General features: G+C 32.2%; 2 protein-coding genes and 1 pseudogene across 5 annotated transcripts; 1 reads left to right on the forward strand and 2 right to left on the reverse strand.

Moving 5' to 3' along the window:
- The first annotated feature begins 2,330 nt into the window (after window positions 1-2,330).
- On the forward strand, window positions 2,331-6,886 carry LOC107605161 (putative glycosyltransferase At5g03795). 4 transcript variants are annotated; one of them, XM_016306936.3, is made up of 6 exons: window positions 2,385-2,587; window positions 2,983-3,103; window positions 3,457-4,309; window positions 4,417-4,547; window positions 4,860-5,208; window positions 5,932-6,886. In XM_016306936.3, exons 3-6 carry the CDS (start codon window positions 3,509-3,511, stop codon window positions 6,592-6,594), a joined length of 1,944 nt encoding a protein of 647 aa, XP_016162422.1. In that variant the 5' UTR covers window positions 2,385-2,587; window positions 2,983-3,103; window positions 3,457-3,508; the 3' UTR covers window positions 6,595-6,886. The 4 variants fall into 4 exon arrangements, with proteins under 4 accessions (XP_020960775.1, XP_016162422.1, XP_088347399.1 ...); XM_088491273.1 differs by having other exon boundaries at window positions 2,505-2,565; XM_021105116.2 differs by lacking the exon at window positions 2,983-3,103 and having other exon boundaries at window positions 2,331-2,587.
- A 140-nt stretch (window positions 6,887-7,026) lies between these two features.
- Window positions 7,027-10,233, reverse strand: LOC107647517 (uncharacterized). The gene is made up of 2 exons (XM_016351589.3): window positions 10,000-10,233; window positions 7,027-8,903 (listed from the first exon to the last, which is right to left on the reverse strand). The coding sequence occupies exon 2, from the start codon at window positions 8,859-8,861 to the stop codon at window positions 7,503-7,505; it is 1,359 nt and encodes a 452-aa protein (XP_016207075.2). The 5' UTR covers window positions 8,862-8,903; window positions 10,000-10,233; the 3' UTR covers window positions 7,027-7,502.
- A 7,025-nt stretch (window positions 10,234-17,258) lies between these two features.
- LOC148563031 (uncharacterized) lies at window positions 17,259-19,292 on the reverse strand (annotated as a pseudogene).
- Between the last annotated feature and the right edge of the window lie 29 nt (window positions 19,293-19,321).

The following is a 19,321-nucleotide window of genomic DNA, read 5'->3' on the forward strand; positions in this document are numbered from 1 at the left end:
AAAATAGAGATGAAATCCAAAACTACAAAGTTGAACTCTAGATCTATGAGAATTGATCAATTGTATCTACTACTTGAAATTGGAGAAGAAAATCTATGACATGAACAAAGTGGAGTGAGAATTGTAATGGATCTCACCAAAAAGTCATTGAGAATTCAGAAATTAGATGAGGATGAACCCTAGTGAAGCTTGGAATCTTCCTCTGCTTCTCCCAAAAAGTGTAACTAACTCTCTCCTCTCCCCAAAAAAAAGGAAAAATCTAGATCTAGAAGAAAATGAACTAAAAGTGTCCTTAACCCTTGTTCCTTTGATCTTCTTAAGCTTTTCCCACCAAGGTGTTTCTCCAAGAGTGGGATCCTTAACTGCCTCCAAGCCTAAGTCACGTGACTTCTTAAAAAAATCATGTTCGCAAATCGGCGCGTACGCGCAAGGCACGCGCACGCGCCGTTGAGACGTCTTGTAATGTGCGCGGAGGCGTGATGTACGCGTGCGCGCCCATGAAGATCCTGGCTTAGCCGCTTCTCAAGCCGGCTCGTGACTTGGCTCTTGGCTTTGGCTTCATGTTGCCCTATCCGCGCGGGCGCGCAAGGTGCGCGCACGCGCCCATGCAGAAATTTCCAAGGCTTAATCCTCATGCTTCCTTCCTTTGCACCCGTCTTCCTTCTCTCTTTCGGTCCATTCCTACTCTATATCCTGAAACCACTTAACACACAAGTCACGGCATCGAATGGCATCAAGAGAAGATTAGAAATGTATCTGTTTTAGTGCGAAATAAGCATGTTTTCATTCATGAGGCAAAACTAGGGGAGGAATGCAAAATCTTGTATTTTCATATAGAAAGTGTGTGGAATCATTGATAAAACCCCTGAAATCAGCACAAGATAAACCCTCAAATTGGGGTTTGTCAGGGGGCTGAACGCCGCCAAACTGTGGTAACACTCGATCAACCTGATGCCACTCAACTACCGCAAAATATATCAGGGACATCACACACCGCTAACATAAACCACGTGCAAAAACCATTAACAAAAACAACAAACACTAACCACTAAAACCGTTAACAAAAACCGCTATCCTATACCTCTATCCTAAACCACTACCCTAAACCACTAACAGTCACTAAAACCACTATCAAAAACCATTAACAAAAATCACTAACAAAAACCACTAGCCTATACCACTATCCTAAACCGCTAACACTAACATAAAGCACTATCAAAAATCATTAACAAAAACCACTGGCCTACAACACTATCCTAAACCACTAACAATAACATAAACCACTATCAAAAACCATTAACAAATACCACTATCATAAAACCACTATCATAAACCACGAACAAATATCACTATCATAAACCGCTTTCATCAACCGCTACCATTAACAAAAAACACTATCAACAGCGCAACATCAGAAACCACTAACCTCGTCGTTGATCACCCCGGCGATATGAGCAACTCCGTCCAAACGATAAAGCCTCCCCGGATCGTCCCCCATCGCTTGAATATGCCGCTCCGGTCTTACTTGACCCGAATGTTGGTCGTTTTCTCTGGGATTTGGTGAGGTATGAGAATGAGAAAGTGATTCGAATGAACTTGGTTCGAACTCCTTATATAGGCGAAACCCTTGTAATTCGAATCAACTAGATTCGAATTACTTAGTGTAACCAAATTCACGTAATTCGAGTCAATATGATTCGAACTCTACTCGTGTACCCTTCTCCTAGTAATTCGAATTGATATAATTCGAACTACCCTTATATAAATCGAACGAATTCGATTCGAATTACTAACGAATTTTGCATGCATAATTCGACGCTAGTTGATTCGAATTACGTGGGAATAGTCCATGTGAGTAATTCGAATTGAATCAATTCGAATTATGTGCAAAAATGATTCGAATCATATTGATTCGAATTATATAAAAATGTGTTCTGGTGGATTGTGGTATCAAAATTTGATTTGGCGGATTTGGGTTAAAATGAGCTCTCCTTGGCTCATTTGGATTTTTTACCCAAAATATTAAAAAATAATTAATCAAATTAATTAGATGATATAATTGAATTATTATAATTAATGAAATTTAATAAATTAAAAATAAATAAAAAGATACTCTAATAAATATGTTACGTTAGCTTTATTATTAAATGTAAAAATTTAATTTTAATATAATATAATAAATAATAGATATAGATAATAGATCAAATGAAGGAAAAAAAATTAGTACCTATGGAAATTATACCTAATTTATCTAAAAGTAGAAATAGAGTTGGTGAATACTGAATACTACCTTTTTATGTTTAAATTTTACGAGTGAAACTAGTAAAATCACCGACGAAAAAGAGACACCATAGAAAATGAAAGTAAAATCAAGCTCTGCTGCTGACACCGGTTTTATGGTGGTGTTTTTCAAAGCAGCGTAACGTGTTTTCTATCTTCTGTGTCAGCTTCAGCTTCATCACTCTGATATTAAGTTTGTGAGAGACACATTAATGTTGTCACGTTTATCTTAGTTCGTGTGTTAGAACTTAGAAGAGCTTCAAGAACTCTTGTGGTAGTTCCAATGTAAGAGTCAATGCCAAGTAAGGTACTAAATATTATAGTTCTCTTTTTTTTTTTTTTAATTGAAAATTCCACAAGCAACTCATGTTGGTGTTTGTTTCTGGATATGCATGCAAAAAAGGAAAAATATTGGAACCTCCTAGGAGGTCCATGTTGACTAAATTAAATTTTTTTATGATATTCAATTTAAATGGAATCTTTTGTTCTTGTCTTCTTTTTCTCATAGAAGAGTCGCATATTGTTGTTTTCTCTGTTCATGAAGTTAAACTGCTCTTAAGTCCTTTTCATTTTTTTTTTTTTATTGTTTCGTTTTGTATCTTCTGTTGTAGTTCGGAGTAAAAAATTGAGGGTTGAAATTTCATTATTGCATGGTGGATAAGGTATCATCAAAATTGAACCTTTTCTTGTTGCATGTCACAGTAAACGACTAGTTTGTGGTTTGGTCAATGGTAGTTTCAAATTTTGGTTGGTTTTGACTTTGAAGTTCCAATCTTTCCCCTGTTTCTGGATTTTGATTTCTGCCTCCAAAGGAGAAGAAAAGGTGAGTTTCTCTTCCATTTTTTCATTTTGCTTCTTTGAGTTTCTAACTCAATTTTGTTTCAGTAGAATTTAATTTCCTGAATCATATGACAATAAAATTTGCTTTTTGAGCATATATATTACTTATTTGAAAATTCATAAACTGGTTTTGTAGAATTGAATTTATGTGTGGAACTCAGCAGTCAGAATCTTGGTCTATCTATTCCACAACTATGCTTGAATTTGAACAAAAAATAAAAATTTCTGGTGTCAACTTTCTTGATTTTTTTGCATTTCAATTTGAGTTTATGTTAGCTACATGTGAGACTTTTTTATTTTTTATTTTTTAAGTTTTTGTGGTATATTATTCCACAGAGATGCTATGGTCATTCTAGACAACTGATAATTGTTGAAGAATTTTAGCAAAATGGGTCAAGAATTCTCTTCCTTCTTTCGGTTCGAGTCGAAGAGGTTGCTATGGTTCATTGGCATTACTTTTGCAACAATTGTAGCTTTCCAGTATCTTGAGCTTCCATATGGTAATGTTCTGCTCTCTCTATTCTCTGCCGGCAATATACCTACATCAGGAAGTAATAAAATCCAGGGCAAAGATCCTCCTCCGGTGCCGGAACCTATTAACAATGTAACCATTTTCAATCAAGGAAATGTGACTATTGAAAGTTCCCTTGAGACAGATAATAGAACTAGAGTGTCAGGGGTAAATGATAGTTTTTTCGACTTGGAACCAAGAAACCAAGCAAACAGTTCTCTAGAACTTGGTGAATCTAACAAAAGTTCGACGGTAGAGGGTATTGAGAAAACAGGTAATGTATCTGTGGGATGGAAGGAAGAAAATCTTAGGCTTAGCAGTTATAACAATTCTATGGGTTTGGATCTTTTGACAAATCATTCTGGAGAAGAAAACGTTTCAAGACCAGAACATGAGTCTGCTAGCCTTAATGCTAATTCTACTCCATCTATGACAAATGTGAGCCCGAGAATTTCGACTAAGGTGACTTCGAATGATTCAAACATACCTTTATTTCAGAAAGACAAAAAGTCTAATTCCATGAAAGAAGAGAATGAAGGCAATACACAAACTAAGAATTCTGCTACAGTCAGCATGCCTAAGGAGAATCACAATTCTCATGTGGCAGTTCCGGAAGTGACAACAGTGTCTGAAATGAACAAGTTATTTCTTCAAAGTCACGCTTCATATCGTTCTATGGTATGTGATTATGAACTATGAGAATTAAGCTTTATATTCATGACATTAGTATATATATTTGCATTCTGATATTCTCATGCTGTCTTGTGCCATTAATTGGTTGCTAGAGGCCAAAGTGGTCTTCAGGAGTTGATCAGGAGTTACTATGGGCGAGATCAGAGATCGAACATGCACCAATTGTAAAGAACGATCCGGATTTATATGGTCCTATTTATCACAATGTATCCATGTTCAAGAGGTAATTTTTTAAATTAAGATTCCGATGAAACCGGTTCACACTGATATCATCTCAGATTCCAATAACAATATTTTGTCCTGAGTTCTTTTCCTTAAATTAGACTATAGTTAATATTTTTTTTTAACGACAACGTGAACTAAATAGGGACCATTAATATTGTCTATAGTCCACTCAAACAAAACTTAGTACACATGAAATGAACTTCGTTTGGAAAATTTGTGCTTTCACTAGATGCATAGTAGGTTGGAAAATGTTTATTGATGTTTTTGAGCCTGTATTTTGCTAATTGCCATGTAACTGTTTAATTCTCAGGAGCTATGAATTAATGGAACAGGTGCTGAAAGTGTATGTATACCGAGAAGGAGCTAGACCCATCTTACATACACCATTTCTCACTGGAATTTATGCTTCCGAGGGATGGTTCATGAAGCTAATGGAAGCAAATACAAGATTCATTACTAATGACCCGAAGACGGCACACCTGTTTTACTTACCTTTCAGTTCTCGGAAGCTAGAGGAAGCCTTATATGTACAAGGTTCACATAGTCATAAGAACTTGATTCAGTATCTGCATAACTACGTAGAATTGATAGCGGGCAAACATCCTTTTTGGAACAGAACCAGAGGTGCTGATCACTTTCTTGTTGGTTGCCATGATTGGGTATGCTATTTGAGCTTTAGTTATTGGTGCATTCTATGGTGGCTACAATTACCATGACTGAGGTTTTGGCAACACTTAAAAAGTGCAACTAAAATTAAGGTCATACTCTTTTACTATTTGACAATCCTTTGTGATTAAAAAAAAAAGACAGTCTGCTGCACAAAAATCCTACATTAAGGCAGGGCCCGCGGAATTTAGTGGCGGTTTCCACAATTTAAACCCGTAACCTTGAAGTCACAGAGACAACTCAACCATTGCTGCAAAGTTCCTCTTCAATCATTTATAATTTAAAAAATAAGTGTGAAAATTAAAATGTGTTGTCAAATAGTAAATAAGTATGAGTTTAGTTTTAGTCACACTTTTTAAGAGTTGTCAAGTTTTATAACCACTGCATCCACCATAATCATAGTCCCCATAAAATTCACCTTAGTTTTCTTCTTTGTTTCTCTGTCAATTGCACTAGTCCTTAACTCTTTCTAATTTCTACAGTTTGTTACCAATCCTAGATAATGAAAGTAACATTTTTATGAATTTTCACATGGATAAATTATGTGACTATTGGCTTGGTCGTTGGCCGTAAGCAATGCTATTTATACCTAGATCATGCTGCTGCATGTGATTTTTCTGATTCAATCCGGCCGACTAGAGAAAAAGATTTTATTGTTTTTTTGTATTACTTTCAAGTCTCAACCATTCTACAGATGACACTTTTCCACTTTGCAGGCCCCTTCCGAAACAAAGGTGGACATGTCTAACTGCATAAGAGCCCTTTGCAATGCTGATGTAAAAGAAGGATTTGTCTTTGGGAAGGATGTTTCACTTCCTGAAACACATGTCCGCAATGGCCTAAATCCCACTAGAGATCTCAGTGGAAAATCGCCGTCCAAGAGGAACATTCTGGCATTCTTCGCCGGCAAAATGCATGGTTATGTTAGGCCAATTCTGTTGCAGCACTGGGAAAACAAAGATCCTGACATGAAAATCTTCGGCAAGTTGCCAAAGTCCAAAGGTGACAGGAACTACATTCAATACATGAAGAGTAGTAAGTACTGCATTTGTGCAAAAGGCTATGAAGTGAACAGCCCGCGAGTCGTGGAGGCGATATTCTACGAGTGCGTTCCGGTGATCATATCGGACAACTTTGTGCCGCCATTTCTCGAGGCTCTGAATTGGGAGACCTTTTCTGTCATTGTTTTGGAGAAGGACATTCCAAATTTGAAGAGTATACTTCTTTCTATCCCACAGAAGAGGTATCTTAGACTGCAGATGAGAGTCAAAAAGGTACAAAAGCATTTCCTTTGGCACAAGAATCCTGTTAAGTATGATATATTTCATATGATACTTCATTCTGTTTGGTATAACAGAGTTTTCTCTGCAATAACTTAGATTGATACAATTTTCTTCATCTTTGCCTTTGTGGCTGGTAGTTTGGGGAATATTTGTAACCAAATAAAAGGTTGATAAGTTCATTTATTGTGATTAGCTCTGTAGGTTTGGTCTTTAGTAAATAAAATAAATTTGTTTCCTATTTTGTACATCTACAAATGAGTGTATATTAGACCCTCAAGGGGATAACAATTTCATTATAGTGGTGGTGTGTATTTAAATGAACACCTATTTTTTTATGTACAAATAACAATTTTTGTATAAATGTATGTGCTTAACTCATTTTAATACATTTTTATATTTTAAGGTATATTTTATATGGGAGTTGATTTTGTGAGTGAATTTTTTGTGGGAGCATAACATTCTTGTGCTTTAAATATGATAGAGTTTAATAAATAATGAGAGGATCAATATGATTTATATTCTTCCAAATAAACCGGGTGTTCGAAATTAAATCGACCAAAGACAGAGTAATGTGCGTACTTTACAATGGTGGTGTTACTTACACGAGATAATGAAACAAATTACACAAATCAACTAACCCTAGAGCTTGAAATTAATAACCAAGCTTAAAGGCAACACCTCTTAATTCAAGTTTGTAACGTATAAATAAATTTGCATAAACTTCTTTTACATGCACAATAATAATACATGTCCATCTCACATGAAAATAGGTGTTGTTGCCATAGTTTTAAATTGTGCTACAATGCCAAATTTGTGGGAAATACTTATGTGCAACTGTCACAATTGCTATTATGACCCCAAAAGTTGTGTGAGAACTTGGATTGATATTTTTTGGATTTTGTTAAAAGCTTGAGAGATGATGATGATTGAACAGAATATGCAATGGTAATATTGTAGCTGCAATTGGGTTGTGAATCACAATTTAAAACCCTTACTCTGTTAGATCACTTTTTCCTGGCGGTTTGATTATCTATGACAGTTTGGAATGCACCCGCCAATGCCCTAACCTTGTTCATTTCCTCCATCAACTTGGTAGCAGTTTCTTCAATCACTTCGTTTGATAATTGAGATTCTTTCCTTCCATGCCCGCTTACTATTATTTCCCTTTTCTGTTGTTGTTGTTGTTGTTGTTGTTCTTTTTGTGGTTTTGGTTCTTCTTCTTTGGTCACTTCAACTGCTTCTTCTTCACTTTCACTTGCTCCTCCCTGAATTAGTAGTTTCATGTTCTTCTCTTCCAATTTCCTTTCCTCCTCGTTTGTCTCGCTTTCTTGATCTTCTTCTATCACTCCAAGTTCCTTTTCAGGTTCTTCCACAACCACAACCACCGCCTCCTTCGTGGAAGAAGAAGAATCTTCTTCTTCAGCCGCGAAGACATGAGGATCTTCTTGATCATTATCATTCTTGTTTGTGTTCTCTTCCTCTTTTGGTGGTGATGATTCTTCCTTGAGTTCTTCAGACACCGTAGAAATCACCCTCTCATCGTCGCCAAAATCATTTAGGTCATGGACACCACCTTCTAGAATCTGCTCCTCTTCATTTTCAAGAACATCTGGATGATCAGGTAGAAGAAGAAGCTCATCAACCTCAACATCATCATGATTCTCCTCTTTAACTACTTCAACCAGTTCTTTCACTTCCTCTGCTTCAACATCAGACACCTCCGAAGAAGCTTCAGCAGAAACAACCTTCCCAGGCTTGGGCTTAACAGAAGAACCACCATTACTATTCGTCAAAACCGGCTTCTGTTTAACATCCCTAGGAATCCTAGAGGATGTTCTATCAGAAGCCGGTCTTGGCGAAGGGATACTAGTACCTTTTGAAGTAGTAGTATCCCTAGGGCGGCCGGGAGAAACAAGTGCTTTCTGAAGTCTTGTAGTAGTGCTCGAAACTGGTTTGGCCGGACTGGACGATGGCGAAGAGGTAGGTGTCAGTCTAGGTTCAAAAGATCTTCTTCGGTCAGATTTATTAGGACCAAGAGGACTACTACCATCCTTGAATGTGGAAGCATAATCAAGGCTTGAGCGAAATGTTGCCTTAGGATAAACCAAGCTACTACTATTGCTGCTGCTGTTGCTACTGCCAAGGGATTTGTTTCTCTCTAATGTTGCAGGCGTGGCGGTTGTGGTGGTAGTAGTGGTGGTGGTCTTGTTTGCCGTAGTAGTGGTGGTGGTGGTAGTGGTCTTGTTTGTTGTGGCAGTTGCTGTTGCCGTGGATGATTTTGTGGTTCTTCTGAAGCTTGAAATTAGAGAAGATGTCTTCTTCTCCTTCCCTGCAGCAGTTACCGGTTTTGCTTTTGTTGCCATGTATTCAGATTCTTCCTCAGCCAACAAATTCTTCGGAAGAATCTGCATGTTCCATGAAAGAAAAATGTTATTTTAATCAGCTTGTACATATTTTAATTGAAAATTCAAAAAATACCACACCAGATTTTTCTTAATTGTTTCATTAAATATTTGTAGTCCAAGACTCACATGAGTTGAAAACTGTTAGATAATAATTTAGTCAAATATATCAAATTATCTAATTATTCTTAACTAGTAACTTTACATGAAAATAACTGTAAGTGAGTTTTTACTAACATTTTTTTTGTTCTATATACTAAAAAATTATACTTTATAACAATAATTGAAAAAAAAATTAAGAGGATATGTTTTTATATAAACCAGTATTATGCAGAATTTTCATATATAAATCATTACATATTGTATTCTTTTTATGATTTTATATCAAAATATATAATATTGCCACTTCATACATATGAATCATTATATATTATATCCTTTTATTTCAAAATAAATAATATGTTGCTACTCCTGCTTTTTGCTGCATGCTCTTTTGTTTTTTTTGTTTTTTTTACGATTTATTTTTCTGTTTGAAATTTGCATGTAATTTAGTGCTTGAGTGTATTAAAAAATTATTGACCCCCTAAGTCCATCTTATACATAACTGAGAAAAGTGCAAGTTTGTTTTTTTCTGCTTTTAACATTAAAGTTGAGAGAAAATATTAAGAATATTATTCAATTATTTCTTCACATTAGATACTTGTTGGACAAGCAGAAAAAACATGATCTTTCTTTTTTCTTGAAAATAATTTTTTTTCCCCATGCATGGGGATTTAAATGACCCATACACCCGTTTTGCTTTTAAAAGAAATCGCGTTTTATCAATTCACTTAAAACTCATCAATTATCAATATATTTTATTCTGAAATCTTCTTTTATTACTCATATATATAAATTAAAAAAATACAAGGAAAAGATGAAGCAAGAAATCATAATGCATGCAATTATATCAAAGAAAAGATAGATAACATCATAGCAAAATATAACCCTTTAAGAAAAATATAACCCTTTAATATCCAAAGAAAATAACATCATAGCAACCAAATGAATCAAATTAACCAAAAAGCAGGTAATGTCACGTTTAATTTAGATAACATACCTAGATAAATGAAAGACCTTAGAAGAATGATTCTTGGGCAATGCAACAAAGCATATGAAACTACTCAAGGAAGAAGGAATTTTCCTCAGAAAGAGGAATTGAAGAGAAAAAGAAGAAAAAAAAAAACAGAGGAAAAAGAGGAGGGAAATTTTTTCAGAAAGGGGTTTTGACTTTTGATGAGAGGCCTAATAATAATAAGAAAATAATAAAGTAATTTTGCGCAAATTTTGCAAAACTCAGAGGTGATGCAATCATGCAATGAATTGAAGGGAATGAAATTGATGCAAACCCTGTCTTATATTTTTGTAAACGAGCTGTGAATAACCGCGATAAAATGGGATGCCTAGTTGACATTTTCTATTCTCGGAAAGTAAATGTAAATCCAACTCAGATGATCTTTTCCAGCTACATATATCTTCAATTTTGGTTGTTTTCTTGCCACTAATTTTGTCCAGTGATTATATTTATATATGTTATGGTATACACAAAAAAAAATCATTAAATCAATTATTTTTATAAAATTATATATTAAATATAAAATATATTAAAAATAAATTAAATAATATATATTTATATACAAATATATAATAACTGATTTAGGGACTAATTTTTTATATAGAGATGACTTTTTTGTTTATCAATAATGAAAAATATTGAAATATTTTAAACTGTATTTAATTTCTCCTGTTATGAAATTCATCTAGTAACACACTAACACAAAAATCTTTCTGTAGATAATCTGTTTTTAAATGAATATTTTTAACTCTAAATAAAAATAATTATTTTAGTTAAATATTTTTTTTATAATAATTAATCATTAAGAAGTATATATATAATTTTAAAAGTATTCTTTATGATATTACTTTGTAAAGAAACTTCTATTAACACCTATTTTTTATTGTTAGTAGTGATTAAATATATAAAAAAATATATTATTGTCAGAAATATTTTTGTGAAGATTATTTTGATGGTTACAGTACCTTTTGGACACTTTTTATTCATAATTATTTAATAATTTAATTTTAATATACTGTTAATATAAAATAATTTTATATATGTATTTGATTATATAACGTTATATGTGCACAAATATCTGTATTTTGCGTTGATTGTATTTTGTGAATAGATATAATTACATGATTGTGTAAATATTTTACCTTGTTTAATAACCATAAAAAAAAATTCATACTTATATTTTACCTTGTCTAATAACTTTTTTTTTTAATTATCATTATTAAATTTTTATACTTATATTTTTAATTCTAAATTTTATATAAAAAATAAAAATAAATTAAACTTTTTATTATTTATTCTATCTTATATTTAATTTATTATTAAATAAAATATAAAAATAATATTTTTGTGTTTCAATTCTTTTGTGTTCTCTTTTCAATCCGGTCTTTTTCTTTAAATCAAACGCATGATTTTAGCTTAGAAGGTGTTTACTGTTTACAGTTACAATAAAAAGAAAAAAAAATGTTAATATATATAGGAGAATTAATTAAGCTCGCAATTCTTTTAAAATTGATGGTAATTAGTGGCTAAGAGAAGAGATGAGTTGAATCTTAGCCCCTTTTGCTAAATATTAATTTTTACTTTTTCAAAAAAATTTTAAAAGATATTTCTGCTTTTGTCTCGTAACAAATGAAAAGACATTTTTTTTTGTCTCGTAACGGGTTAGGAGATATTTCTTATTTTTGTCTCTAACGCAACAGAAACAGAATAGGAGTAGAAGAGAAAGAGAAAATCATACCCAGATGTATCTTGATTCAGCTACTAAGTGCAATGCAGCCTACATCCAGTTTCCATCACAACAGTGACGGAATTTCACTATAATCATCATATTACAAACACCAATTCTTCCCTAGAATCTACCAATCCTATTTGGGACAAATCCAGAGTCTATCCTCAAATCTAAATTTGACTTGGACTCCTACCAAATTTTCAACCATAAAGTGCTAACCCAACTTGTAAGAGAATTCCCACAAGATCATGAAACACAACATACAGATATACAAAGAAACTCTGAGACATCTATGGTTTTTTCTTTAATTTTTTTCGCTACCTTTTTTCTCTCACTGGTTTTTTCTTACAAACCTCACCATGTTTGCCTTTTACCATGAGACTCAAACAGACAAAACTAAAGAAAAGAAAACAAAATGAAACTCATTGAAGGAGAAGAACTTCAGATAGTTTGGGAAGCTATGAGAACTCTGTGCTTTTTCTTTCTCTCCTTGTCTCAACCCTTTGCTGTTCACCCTTATTATAGAAGGAAAAGCTTCCAAGGTTGAAATCGATTCAACCAAGCAACTTCTTCTCCAACCCAGAGTAGCAGCGGTTCAGACAGAGAGAAGAGAGAGGGAAAACCGAAATCAAAACAACATGCATGTACCTCTCTCATCCCTTTCCATCAAGTTCCTTCACTCCGAGCTCTTAGTCTTGACTTTGGCTCCAAGAAAGAACTCTAACCCTTGATGAATCTCTGACCCAGGAATGCTTCTTTCCTTCCATTTTTGCTTCTTCCTATCCGTAGCTTCAGAGGCTAGCTTCCTTTTCTGATAAACAAAAATGGAAGTGAGCTTTTGCAACTGAGATCTTCCTCTCTGGTCGAAGCAAATTCTTTCTTTTCTTGGTATCAAAATCTTGAAACCATCTTTAAAAATCTTTCCTTCAATGACAAAGATCTTCCATACCTTGCTTCAAATCTTCCTTGTTTCATAGCTTTTCTTCCTCCTAGCCTTTTTCTTCTTCTATAGCTTCTATGTTTACTTTCTCTGATAAATTGTTTTTCTTTTCTTCTTCTGATTGAAGTGATCGAATAGCAAAGAAGAAAGAGGAGAGAGGAGAGACAAAGCTTTCAATATAGATTAAATTAAATTGAAATCCAATCTCAGTCCCCAAGAAGTGGAGTAAGGTGTGGAGCATTTAATGTAATTAAATCAATTTGAATTTTCTCTTTTAGTTACCAAGACATGGACTTAATTAAATTAAAATTTGAATTTCATTAATCAATGAAAGTAGTAATCGAAGAGTGCATGCTTCAATTCCTTCTTTCTTCTTCTAATTCGGACCCAAAGATTTATTGGTCCTAGAGAATATTAATTTGGGCTTATGATATAGACTTCTTTGAATTTTTTTAATTTCAATGCACAGCTACTTATATTAATTTTGCACAAAACTAGATTAATAACAAATTAAGTTTATATTGCCTTTTGACCCAATAATTAAAATATACACACTAACAAACACATTAACCAAATAATTAAAAATAATTTAAAAATTAATAATTTTTTAATTAATAATATTTAATAATGATGATAATTCAAATTTTCCAAACTCAATAAAAAGTTAAAAACCATCCACGATAAACTGAAAATTGTCGCAGAGCATTGTAGAGAACTAAACTAAATTATTAAGGGAAGAGTAGTTGGAAAAAAAATTATAAACTAAAATGATGAGAGTGCACCAGAAATTAATCATCACATAATTTTTTATCGGAAATGTTTGGTAACAAAAAAAATCAACCAAAAACAGCCATAATTTACCTTATTTAGCATTCATTAATTGTTGTGATAATTAATTAATGCTAAATAAAGTAAGTTCTGACTATTTTTTTTTTGTCTACCTAACATTAATATTTATGCATGTTTTACATTTTTTTAATAAAATAATCAACTATTAAAATAATTAATTTTTTCACAACAAAATAATAAAACATTTCCTGAATACGTCACTATTATATTTTTGCACTTTTGTTTTTATTTTGACTATAAACGTGAATCTAATTTTATTATTACGTTATGTATGGAGTTTTATTTTATTATACATATGAATACGAAGTCATTCAATATTCTTATATGAGTAGTTGATTAATGATATCTAGTGTTTACGTAGATGATAATACTTGAAACTTATGATTTGTTCGGGTGAATTAAAAAAAAAAATTAAATGATCTGCTTTTAAAAAAAAAAAAAATAATTTATTTAGATACTCATATAAAAAAATTTATCTATTAATTATATTTGAGTATAATAATATAAAAATATTTTTTTATTTATTGATTATATAAAAAATATATTTTTAAAATAAAAAGGATCTTTTTATAAAGAGACATAAATTGTAGTTTAAAATTTTTTTTTTATATTTTTTAGTAATTTTATTTTCATTATTAAAAATTTATCAATCACATTAAAAAAATAAAAAAAGAGATATTTTTTATTTAAAAAAAAAATCTCTTTTCAACAACTTAATGATATACACACAAGTTTTTATTTTGATAAATATTCTACTTCTCGAAAGTAGTTTATTAACATTAACTTTTGAAAGATAGTTTTTTTTTTTAATTGTAGTATCTATATTTAGTAAATTAAAAATAATTTTTAATAAGTATAAATAGTAATAATTGTATTTGATAAATTTATTTTTTAAAATAAAATACTTTAAATTAGTTTAAAAGATACAATCATAAATTATATTATGAGTAAAGTAACAATTTACTCCTTGAGAAATTTTGTATAAGACAAATTAGTCCCTAAATAATAAAAAGTACCAAATTAGTTTATGTAGTTAGCTTTCGTGGGACACCGTTAATCCTTTCGTTAATTAGTCAGTGAATGTCATTAAATGATGTCGTATTGAGAAGGCACGCTGGACAAAAAGCAAGCCTTCATGGAAGGAGAGATACGAACGTTGTTGATTTCATATTAAGTGATAGTGAAATTTGTAAACCTAACCCCAATTGCTTTGTAGATGGATGGATGATTGAAAAGCATGAACATCCATAATGTGAAACGAAACTCAGGATAAGATGGAAATTTAAAGAAAATAATTATCTACCTCAATTTAATTTTTTGATGTAATAATTAAGAGAATCACTATATTTTTTTTTGTTCACACTTAAGTTTTTAAGTTTTTGAAAGAAACTCAAAAAAAAAAAAAATTTATTCATAAAAAATTAAAGAAAAAAAAGTAGCTACCAGATTTTAGAAATTTTATACTTCTTAAGTTTAAAATTCTAATTCATAAATCTACTAAAATAAAAATGGGACAAATTATAATTGGGTCTAAAACAAACAAAATAAAATAAAATAAATATAAAATAAATCTTAAAAAAATTTACTAAAAAAGTGATGCCTATTTTATTCAATTTGACTAATGAGAGTCTTTAATGCAGTTTGTAAATAGTAAGACGTTTGACTTTCCATAATCGTTTATCATTGTCTTGCCCAATTCTTGATGCATCTCTTAAACAAATGATTTAGCCATGCTTGCAAAACCTTCTTTTATTCTCTTATTTGTTACTCTTGTAATTGAACCAATTGGCATATGACGATTCTCAATTTGTCCTACAGAGCTCGTATCATTCACTCCCTCCTGAAAAAGAGTTGTTCTCGAATCTGCATCCAAATCAAAAGGAGATAGGTCAAAAACATTAAAAGTAGCTGATACATTATACTCACCTGAAAGATCAATCTTATAAGCATTGTTATTGGCCTTTCGAGCACCTGAAATGGATCATCATCCCTAGGGTCTAATTTGGATTTTCTTTGAGTAGGAAACCTCTCCTTTTTCAAATGAACCCATACTTAGTCACCAGGTTCAAAGACAAGTTATCTTCGACCTTTATTCACCCTTTGAGCTGTCAACCTGTTTTTTTTTTTTTTAATCAACTCACGTGCTTTCAAGTGCATTGTTTTAGCCTTTTCAGATTTATCTTCTGCATCCAAGCTAATAAGGTCACTCAAAGACAAAGGTAAGTCCAAAACAGTTAAATGATTATAAGCAAACTCAACAAAAGATAAACAATCGTTTCAAGTTTTCATATTCTTACCAACAATAGCACGTAATAAGGTCCCTAATGTTCGATTTACTATTTCAGTTTGACTATCACTCTGAAAAATGACAAGTAGTAGAGTATAATAATTTTATGCCAAATTTATCCCATATCACTTTTCAAAAATGACTTAAAAATTTTATGTCACGATCAGAAACATTAGTTTGGGGAATACCATATAAGCGCACAACCTCTCTAAAGAACATATTAGCAATGTTTGTTGCATCATCAGTTTTATGGCATACAATAAAATGAGCCATTTTATTAAATCTGTCTACCACAACAAAAATGCTATCTCTACTTTTTCTAGTTCAAGGCAAACCAAAAACAAAATCCATAGAAATATCAATCCACAGATGCACAGGAACAGGTAAGCAAGTATACAAATCATGTGGTAAAGACTTAGATTTAGCCTGTTTATATACAATACACTTAGCACAAAATTTGTTAACATCTCTACGTTGTGTGGCCAGTAAAAATATTTTAGATAACACATCTAATATCTTATGCACACTAAAATGACCTGTCAAATCTCATTATGTGATTCCAGAACAAGTAAGTTCCTAATAGAACAAGTAAACACACAAATTCTATTACCACAAAACAGAAAACCTTCATGTGTATAAAATTTATTAAATGCACTATGTTCACAAGAGGCATAAATAGTAGAAAAGTAAGAATCAGTTACATACAACTCTTTTAAAAACTCAAATCCTAACAACTTAGAAGTAAATGTAGTAATCAAAGCATACCTCCTAGATAAAGTATCCGCAACTACATTCTCTTTGTCTTGTTTAAAGGCAAATCACATATGGAAATGTCTCAATAAATTTCACCCTATTTACCATATCTTTTATCAAACTTACCTTGTCCCTTTAGGTGCTTCAAAGATTCATGATCCGTGTGAGTCACAAACTCCTTAGATAAGAAGTAGTGTTGCCAAACCTCTAAAACTTGAACCAAAGCATATAATTCTTTGTCATAAGTTGAACATTTATGCCGAGTTAGATTTAACTTTTCACTAAAGAAGGCAATGGCTTACTTTTCCTGCATCAAAATAACACCTATATCAATCCCAGAAACATCACATTCGATCTCAAAGGTTTTATTAAAGTTAGGTAAAATAAGAATAGGGATAGAACGCAAACAATCTTTTAGGGTATGAAATGAAATTTTTTGTTCCTTTTCCCATTTAAACTCAACATCTTTTTTGATAACCTCTATGAGAGGCACATCAATGATAGAAAACTTTTTCACAAAGCTCCTGTAAAATTCAACTAAACCATGAAAACTTCTTATCTTAGAAGCATTCTTAGGCGTTGTCCATTCATAAATAGCCTTCATTTTTTTCTCATCGACCTCAATTCCACTCGCATTCACAACAAAATAAAAAAATACAACTCTATCAATATAAAATGTGCACTTTTTAAAATTGGGATATAATTTTTTTTCGAAATATTTTCAAAACAGTTGAAACATGTGACAAGTGATCATCTAAACAAGTGCTATAAACAAGAATATCATTGAAATAAACAACAATAAATTTACCCAAACATTTTAGCAAAACATGGTTCATTAGACATATAAAAGTATTAGGTGCATTAGTTAATCCAAAAGACATTACTAATCACTCATATAATTCATGTTTGGTTTTAAATGCAGTTTTCTATTTATCTCTGAATTTCATTCTAATTTGATGATACTTACTTTTTAAATTAATTTTATTAAATATGCATGCACCATGTAATCCATCAATCATATCATCTAACCTAGGAAAATGATAACGATACTTTATCGTAATCTTATTTACTGCACGACAATCCACACACATCCGTCAAGTACTATCCTTCTTTGGAACCAACAAAACTGGTACAACACATGAACTTATACTCTTCCTGATGTGACCTTTGGCTAGTAATTTATTTACTTGCCTTTGAAGCTCATTTGTCTTCTCAAGGTTACTCCTATAGGCTGATCTATTAGAAATACTAGCACTTGGAATAAAATCAATTTGATGCTCAATCTCTCGTAATTGAGGCAAACCACTTGGCACGTCAATAAGAAAGATATCTGCAAATTTCTGCAGAGACAAAGCTATTTGGCAAATTTGGATTAAGTTCAGTGTCAGATAATAAAGTATCTCTAAATCAAACCATAATCATAACTCTCTTGCCTATTAAAGTACTCTTTAAATCTCTCTCTTTTTCAAAGAAATATAATTTTCTCTCAACTCTCTCAATTTTCTCTGTATTCGCATTAATCTCATGACATGTGCTCTTTTCTTTCTTTTCATTCACTTTTGGACCTTTTGCTATATTCTTTTCTCTCAGATTTTTCTTTGACCTCACATCCCTTTTTTTCTTGTTATCCTGTTGAAGTTTCAACTAATCAAGGTAAACCTTCTTAAGTGGTAATGGAATAATAGTGATCTTACGACCATAAAATCAAAGGAGAACCAATTCGTGTAACTATCATGAAATACTTGACAGTCAAACTGCCAAGGTCTCCCTAATAATAATTGACAAGCTTGTATTGGCACCACATCACACAATGCCTCATCAACATACTTTTCAACAGAAAATGTAATTGTCACCTGCTTGTCAACCTTGATCTCACCACTATCATTCAACCACTGCAACGTATATGGTTTAGGATGTTGAACACATGTCAAATCCAATTTTTTCACCATAAGTGTACTAGCCACATTAGTCCAACTCCCACCATCAATAATCAGACTACACACCTTTTTACCCACCAAGTATCTAGTGTGAAAAAAATTTTGGTGTTGCTCTAGACTATCTTCTTTCACTTGTAAATTCAAAGCACGTCTAACAACAAGAGATTCACCATGGACTGCATATTCAATATCACCATCAGAACGATCCTCCAAAGATTGCATACTATTATGATCAGAATCATCACCAAGATCAGAATCAGACACAATGTAATCCCCTCTAATAATCATCATCCTCGTGTTTGGGCAATTACTAGCATAATAACCCATACCATGACAGTTAAAGTATTTAATGTCTCTGTGTCTAGAAGTAGTAGAAGAAGAGTTATAATTACATTTCTTCTTTATAGCATCAAACAACTCCTTGGATTTAGCACTTTTAGTCTTTGTTTTGTCAGCACTACGAGACTCCCACTTTAGATTAGCATGAGACAATTTCCTTGGTGCTTTTCTTTGTTGTTGCCTCTCCACTTTCATTTTCATACTGACTAAATCTTCCATCTTCACATAATGATGTAACTCCACCACATCAGCAATCACTCTATTCAAATCTCCTATAAACCGTGCCATAGTAACCTCAGTATTCTCTTCTATGTTGGCAGTGATCTCTATTTTCTTATGGTAATTTTCAACGGACTTGGAGTCTTGAGTCAAACGATGTAACTTTTGATGCACTTTCCTGTAGTAGTACAAAGGCACAAATTTCTTCTTTATGAGTCGCTTCATAAGATCCCAACTCTCTATAAGGTGATTGT

Source organism: Arachis ipaensis, chromosome B6 (assembly GCF_059453495.1).
Source record: "Arachis ipaensis isolate K30076 ecotype BB chromosome B6, ASM5945349v1, whole genome shotgun sequence".
NCBI classification, from domain to species: Eukaryota; Viridiplantae; Streptophyta; class Magnoliopsida; order Fabales; family Fabaceae; genus Arachis; species Arachis ipaensis.

Bases quoted from the DNA above. Each gene is read 5' to 3' on its own strand.
- LOC107647517 (XM_016351589.3), bottom strand. From the start codon at position 8,861: ATGGCAACAAAAGCAAAACCGGTAACTGCTGCAGGGAAGGAGAAGAAG.
- LOC107605161 (XM_021105116.2), top strand. From the start codon at position 3,509: ATGGGTCAAGAATTCTCTTCCTTCTTTCGGTTCGAGTCGAAGAGGTTG. The intron at 4,310-4,416 runs GTATGTGATTAT...ATTGGTTGCTAG, and splicing joins ACGCTTCATATCGTTCTATG to AGGCCAAAGTGGTCTTCAGG. The intron at 4,548-4,859 runs GTAATTTTTTAA...TTTAATTCTCAG, and splicing joins AATGTATCCATGTTCAAGAG to GAGCTATGAATTAATGGAAC.